The 8,045-nt window shown below is 40.7% G+C and overlaps 1 protein-coding gene across 1 annotated transcript; it reads right to left on the reverse strand.

Moving 5' to 3' along the window:
- Positions 1-1,445: 1,445 nt before the first annotated feature.
- Positions 1,446-3,752, reverse strand: LOC109428116 (uncharacterized). The gene is made up of 2 exons (XM_029861193.2): positions 2,920-3,752; positions 1,446-2,812 (listed from the first exon to the last, which is right to left on the reverse strand). Exons 1-2 carry the CDS (start codon positions 3,330-3,332, stop codon positions 1,579-1,581), a joined length of 1,647 nt encoding a protein of 548 aa, XP_029717053.2. The 5' UTR covers positions 3,333-3,752; the 3' UTR covers positions 1,446-1,578.
- Between the last annotated feature and the right edge of the window lie 4,293 nt (positions 3,753-8,045).

Raw genomic sequence — 8,045 nt, forward strand, 5'->3', positions numbered from 1 at the left:
AATTCATCATACATCACCGAATATCTCATTTAGTCTAGTAAGATTACCTTGAAACTTAATCCAATCTAGTATTGCTGGTTGCTTTGAAAGATGGATTTTTGATGCACTTCATCTATCACACTATTTTTGTGCTCCAGCACGGCTGCCGATATCAATTTTATAAATTACACATTTTATGATCTTTTTCTACAAGAGAAATGCATAAACCTGTATAACTGGCCACCCGGTCATGACTCTGGGTGAGAAAAAAGAAAGAAAGCCAAATGCACGGGTTGTCAGATGGATGAGAATCAAAACAAAATCGAGAAAGAATCAGGCGAAACACACACCACGTGCTTATTTGTGACATTTCTCGACGTCAAAATGCTGTCAGAGAGCGCGGTTGCACTTATCGTCACACTTTTCAACCGTCACACTTTCATACTGTGCAGTTCGATTTAGTGGGAACTGTGCAATATGAGAAGCCTTTTACAAGCCATCATGTAACATTGACAAGATGCCTAGAATAAAAATGGAAAACAAATAAATGTTGATTTGCATGTTGTACCTTAGTTGTGGTTTATTATGCTTCCGAAGGATTGAATATAAATGAAACAAAGGGTCAGGTTTGTAAAATTACATTTATTTTAACATAGTGATGCTCGAATCACTTTCTTAATGCTATTTATCATACGGCCATAGATCGGCTGTCGTACTTGTTCTTATGAACTTTCTTAGGTTCGTATGTTTTAAGTCGAAAGTATATGAACTTATTGATCAGTTTAGTTTTGATATCATGACAGCTTTTAAAATGTGTAACTGGAATAGATTCTAATATAGTCTTTAGCTTGTTAAATACATCCGAGTTTGCATTTTGGCTCATTTGCTCTCGGAATATTATTTCTAGCTTAAGAAAATACACAAAAGTTTCTTCATTTACATAGACGAGTGCTTGTCCAGTAAAATCCTTGAGCATCGTAAAGTTAGCAAAGCTAGCTAGCATGAGATCAGATGCTAAACAAGTTTGAACACAATCATTACAAACAGATCCATTCTTTGCCACTTTGTGAACTAGCATCCCTGTAATATGATATATCGCATTCTTCTCTGCTTCATCAAATCGATCGTATGCTGACTGATTAGACATGTGTATTAATTTGCTATCGAGAGAAGGCTTCTTAATCAAACTATTCTCATGCTTTTTGTTCTCTTTAAGTTGCTTAACATTAGTTGGGAAGTTGATTAACCATTCTCGTTCATCTGGGTCATAGGAGGAGCCAGTAACTTCGTTTAAAAATTGTGATATAGAGATAGATTTCAAAAGATTCCTGAACTGAAGAGCAGTGGGCTTCTTCTGCCTCATGCGTACTTGTGAGAATAAGTTTTCAACGCAGTCTTGAGTGAACCGCGACGTCAATAGAAATTTGTAGCCTTTCTGATTCAGAAAAATATTTTGCAACCTAAGTATTGAATTTGTAGCCATGATTAATGCTGATTGCCAAGGTTTCCAGTTCTTTTTATGTCCTACTTTTATATTGAAGGCGAATGTTCTGAACGATTTGTAAAACGTGAGTGTGTTGCTGTATTCCTCGTAATTGTCTAAAATGATAAAAAAGTTAAAAAGTTTTTTAAACTAAATATGAAATATAATTCAAGACCTTTGTTCAAAGCAGAATCAAACGACCGATTCTTGGACAACCTGAACCATGTTGAAAGTTGCTCAATAAAATAAGCAGTTGGCAATACATCGGGGCGATTTTCGAGGTTGCTGTAGACTTTCAAAGCGGCTGCGACATTTGAATTTACGTATTTGTGAGAATTGATCACTTTCATGGCGTCGAAATTGCTTCTTTTCTTTCCAAACTCCACATCCCTGGTTGTAAGACCATAAGACACTTTAAGCAGATTTTGGTGTTCAAAATGAACTAAATCTCGCAAGTGTGAAATCCGAACTTCATTCGAAACAAATCCACAGGATTCTACAACATCCGCTGGTAGGAACAACACTTCGTTTTTAATCCAACCTTGCACAGTGGACTTAAACACGTGTATTACATCGGGAATTACTTCAATCGTCCTCGTATCGTCGAACGGATGCGCGATGGGTTGACTGCTCAAGACCTCTTCCTTATGGAATTTTAGACCTAAGCAATTCCAAAGCTTTTTATTGCTAGGTCCACAATCCGATGTTATGAAGCATACCTTGCATCCTATCGCTTCTACTTTTTCAATAATTTCAAAAACTATGTCTTTTAGAGCTTCTTCGAATATAGTGTGGCCGGTGAAATGGTAACCTACAACTTGTTTCCAGCGGCTCCGTACACCCACAAGCATGAACACCAAGGCATGACTGGCAGTCCCTGCAGGACCAGAAATGGTAACGTCACCGAAAAATTTACTGTCCGCAACCGAATAACTTCGTGCTTCCTCGATGGACATCTCGTCAAAGACTATGCCGCAATCCAAATCCTCAGGTGTCATCGTATTTAGTTTAAGTTTCAAGAGCTCGATTACGTCGTCCAGGATTCCAGTGTCGAAGTTGAGGTCTTCCATACGCTTTTGCAGAGTTCGTTGTGTCGGTAATGGATACTTTTGGCGCACATGCTCGTAGCCTTGCTTCCCGCACACAAATTTTGTTTTCAAACTCTCTGTGATAGTGTTGTCGCTCCATTCTTTCGCCTGCTTTCTTTTGTAGAGAAGAATATCTACTTGATCCGGATTGAAAGTGTTTTCTAAAGCTTCCAACGCCAAGTTGGGTTTAGCCAGCTTTTTGGCCTGTTCTTTCACAACGCCTTGAAGATTTTGACACCTTTCTTTCAGTACACCAATACGCCTGAAACAAAAAAAAATCATTTGCAATTAATTCAGTTTTGTACAGTAAATTGAATCATATAAAGGATGAGATTACTTTTATTGTATTAATATCGTTATGAAACTTACTTCTCATAAATCTTCTTGGTCTTCGCACAGATTTCCTGATGCGCTGTGTCACGATTACAGCGGACTTCAATAGCTGGAGCGTTGTTCACAAATGTCGGAATCTCGAAACCCATATCTCCTTCCGCTACCTTCAATTCCATTTCCGGTTGCTTTATCGTATTATCTCTTCCGGGAAGATCGGTTGACTGATGACTATGTAGCTTAACAGAATCACCACCGGGTGCTTCAGGGTGACCGGATGAAAATCGTGCCTTTTTCGTAGGAATGATGTTGTCGCTAGATGGTAACTGATGATCTCTTTTCGGAAAATAACGAGTGCATTCCGACAGCCGGTGTTGTGTTGTGGAAAAACTGTCTATTTCGACTGCGTGCTCGGCGCTTGAAACTTTTGGTTGACCACGGACGCTGTTCATTGTTACCAATAGAGCATGATTAACGCCAGAGGCTCGACCGGACGATGTTTGGTCAGATTCCACTTTTCCGTGATTGGCGTTATTGTAGGAAGTTGCATGTTGACCGGCGGAGGTTTCACGGCTGGCAGAACCCGGCAAGGGATCGATTACAGCGTCGCGCGGCGGCAGCAGTGATTTTGTGTTTACCGGCACATTACGGGTAACGAAGACACTGCCAGCTGTTTCGTGCTGTGGGTCCTTGCGTTTCGTGTCGTAAGTGGTTTCTGCTAAATCCTCCAAGCTTGATGACTCTTGCAGGTCCGCTATTTGCGGCACAAACTTGTACACCGGAACAGCATTCCTGCGCCTCAGAATTTTACCCTTTTCCGATGCAAAATATGTATCACCGGGTGCAAAATGAAACTGTAAAACAATTATATTTCACAATAATATTAATAATACATGTTTTATTGATTGAATTAAAGTTTATATTTACTTACACTGCACAACCTGCAGGTTGCAGAAAGTTCCCTGCTTTCCGGGATGCCACAAAAAGATCGCCAAACCAGGCAAAGATCTTCATCGGCTGGAAAACGAAAAAATCCAATGTTTTTGAAGCCGAGAGTAGTTTTGTTTGTACAAAACGGTGAAATGCACTTCATTTTGGAAGAAATTATTGTATTCAATTCTGTTCTGATTCGTAAAACTGTCGATGCCGTCACAGCAGAAGCAACGAAAACGAGCCAAGTAAACATAAATAAACAACAATAACAGACACTATGAAAGAGGCAAGCGCAAGCTTCAACATTTCAAGGTTGCTAGTTTTTGTCATCATAGGTTGCCAGTTCCATGTTTTTGACAATGATCAGGTTTCTCCTCTTTGTTTTATCCAGGCTCGTTAATACACATATCTGTCGGGGCCGACTAGGCCCTTTATGAAAGAGCGTCAACTGTTTCGGTAAGTCTGGGAACACTCCACACAAAAGAGAGGCAGAAGACGACGTGGGTCGATAGCGACGAGATCGCATCGCGAGTGCGGGTACGAGAAATAAAAGTAATTGTTAAGATCAATTGATGTAAGTTATTTATTCAGTGAATCCGACATATTTGGCGACGACGGGATAAAAAAACGCGACGACCTGTGATTTTGTGGTGCATTTATCGATAAATCTGATGTTTTTTGCATTTTTCATAGCTATCTGAGCCATTCGAGTTTTTATCGGGAGCGTCGGTCTGGTGGGAAAAAGTGGCCGCCATTTTGAATCGAAGCGAAAAAAAAATCATCGACGACGACGAGCCGACGAGGGCCACGAGCGGTGCGCGTAAGTGTGAAGAAGAGAGAATTATGAGTTGGGGAGTTTTCTTTGATGTGCTTTCCCGGTGTGAAGGGTTGTGTAGTGCAAACGGAGAACAACAGAAAAAAAAAAACGAGAATGACGGTTTTGAAAGCGGCCGATTTTAAGGCCGGACGGGACGATGGTTGAATTGTTCGCCATTGCTCTGTTGCTAGTAAGATGCAAATCTCAACTTGTACTTCATATTATTGACTAGAAATTTGATCGTTCATTTGCTCACTCGTGGTGCACAATCGACTAAAGTTTCAGCTACGTCAGTGCAGTGGAAATTGATATTTGCTTCTTCAAAATCGCGAGGCAAATTGTTAGAAAGAGAGGGAAGATAGGAAAAATTACACGTCGTCCTGTGCGGCCTTAAAGCTGGTGTCAATAGAAAATAGAAGCCGTGAGAAAGAGAGAAGTAAATGCGAGAGCGTTCCAATGCGTTCCAATAAGATGAAAGCTGAAGGGGAAAAGTGGCTGGGAGTGAGGCAATTTGTGTTGGGTTTCTGGAGCCGGAAGAGAGAGAGATAGATAGATGAGTGGAGGAAGGGGTTTGTATCCAGATGTAATCCTATAAGAAAAAAAATCTGAGAAGGAAGGTGGCCAAATAGAACATGAATGAAAAGCAACTACTAGAAAAGAGTGATAACGAAAAAAACGGGATACGTTACATACCCGGGTAGAGGTAAAATACTGACGATCAAAACATGATATTGGTTTGATTGATATAAGAGATAAAAGATCTGAAAATAATATCTGAAAAATGTTCCTGGAACATCTGAACAATATCATAATTTGATATTTCAAGATCATACGAATAGCTCGCTGCTATTGGTTAGATCTTACAAAATCTAAATATGATTTGATGATGATGTTCCAGGAGTAAATTTTTGATTTTATTTTTAGATCTTTTATCTCTTATGTCAATCAAACCCATATCACTTTTTGATCTCCATATCAAAATATGCTATTATTGAGCTCTTTTCCTCTACTCGGGTAGTGGTCGTTGTGTACGATGTTGATGCCGAGAAGATGGTTTTGTACCAATTTGCAGAAAAAGAAGAAATAAGAAAAAATGAAGTGATTGGTTGTGTACCAGATGGTGAAAGAAGTGGTTATGTACCGTTAATATTTTTTTAGAATGGTTGTGTACCAAAGAAAAACAAAGGATTTCAAAGATGATGTTATTTGGGTGCTAACCGTGAACAGTATACCCAAGCGGAAGTTGGTTTTGTACCGCAGATATGTTCTGCTATAATGGTTATGTACCAAGAAGAAAAACAAATAAAAAAGTGATTGCTTTGCGAAAAAAAAAGGGGTTTTGTATCAAGGTTCAAAAAAGAGGTGTTCAATAATAAAGATGATTCATAAATTCAAATTTTGGAAACGGGTAAGTGACCTTCAATGGTATCCGAGAGGTAATTACCATTGGTAACAGGTGTTAGCAGTGGTTTAGCCGGCACAGGTTCTACACTTCTTTACACGGATAACTAGGGTAAGTCATACAACGTTTTCTTTTTATTACCTTATGAGATTTTTGATATCGGAAGGAAATAAAAAAAAACCATTTCTGTTCTTCCCGTTACAAAATAATACGGGGATGTTTGACGAAAAAAAATAAGGTATTAATTCTCTTTGAGACAAGGAAACTTGAGAAACGAATGAGGTAATATTAAATTGACTTTTATAATTTTTAATTAACATACGGGACGACCATTATGATACATTGGGAAATGCACATCAACAAAAATACCAACGTGACAGCTTCTCTTAGGAGCTGAATTTATGCTACATATTATGTATAGGTTAACATGAAATAATTTCACAGGATGGCATTGCAAAGCAGAATCAAGCCTTTTGATGTAACTATCGAAACCAGCCGTTTACCAACCGAGTGGGAAACGTGGAAGCTGGATTTGGAGTCATTCTTTCTCGCACATGGAGTTGAGAAACAATCGGACAAGCGAGCACAGTTGGCTTACCTTGGAGGTCCCGGATTACAAGAATTGCTTCGTCTTCTCCCAGGAATCAACCAGGTGCCTCACGTAACAGCTGACCCACCCTACTACGACGTGGCAATCAAATGTCTTGACCAATACTTCGAGCCTTTCCGTCGCAAGACATACGAGAGACATCTGTTTCATCAGATTGTGCAACAGACCGGAGAAAGATTTACGGATTTTGTGATGCGACTGCGTAGGCAAATTTCAAGGTGCAGTTATGAGCCTAGTGTGGTGGAGGAGCTCATTGCAGATCGCATTGCCCAAGGGTGTACTTCAGAGGAGCTACGTACAAAGTTGTTGCAGAAGGACCGCACTCTGGAAGAGGTGATCACATTGGGTACAAGTATGGCCGAATCCCACCAGCAATCCAAAAAGCTTGGAAGAACATATCCACGCCAAGAACCGGAAGTGAATGCAGTAGCAAATCGTCCTCACAGAAATCATCAACATCAAATGAAGCGCCAACCCGTTTTTCAAACTCACTACCAACCCAGGAATCAGCAAAATAACCGTTTCAGTTGCTACGGCTGTGGACGCCGTGGACATATTCATGGAAGCAGCGAATGTCCAGCAAAGCATACCAAATGTGCTGCTTGCGGAAAGATTGGACACTGGGCAAAACGCTGTTATGCTAGCGGTGGACTAAAGCGTAGGATGGAAAACGAACCATCGTTTCCTAAGGCGAAACGGATCCGAGCGGTAGCAGACGAAATCGAGAAGGAACAGTCGAAGGATTATGTATTCTACGCGATGGGAGGCAACGTGTTCACGTTCAAAGTCGGGGGCGTACAAATACCCATGACCATCGATTCCGGGTCGGACGCAAACATAATCACCAAGGAGGTATGGGACGAGCTTAAAGAAGCTAAAGTGAACGTCGTAGATATGACAATACAGGTAGACCGGTCACTAGTTGGGTATGCCAGTAAGCAACCAATGAAAATAACTGGAACATTCAGTGCGCAGATAGAGGCAGGGGAGAACAAGACGATTGCAAAGTTCTACATGGTCGAGGATGGTCAGCGCTGTTTACTTGGTGATCATACAGCGAAGAAATTAAACGTTCTAAAAGTGGGATTCGACATAAATTCAGTCCAAGCAAATAAGCAAACTCCGTTCCCGAAAATACGTGGAATTGTGGTCGAGATACCAATCGATCATGATGTCCAGCCAGTGCAACAATCATACAGAAGACCGCCGATCGCATGGGAATCGAAGATTGAGGCAAAGCTTCAATCTCTGCTAGAAAGGGATATCATCGAGCCAGCTCCAGGTCCTTCTCCATGGGTATCACCAGTGGTTCCAGTTATGAAGGACTCCGGTGACGATCGCTTGTGTATAGATATGCGCAGAGCAAATCAGGCGGTGCTGCGGGAATCGCATCCTTTACCTCT

Source organism: Aedes albopictus, chromosome 2 (genome assembly GCF_035046485.1).
Source record: "Aedes albopictus strain Foshan chromosome 2, AalbF5, whole genome shotgun sequence".
In the NCBI taxonomy this organism is placed as follows: domain Eukaryota; kingdom Metazoa; phylum Arthropoda; class Insecta; order Diptera; family Culicidae; genus Aedes; species Aedes albopictus.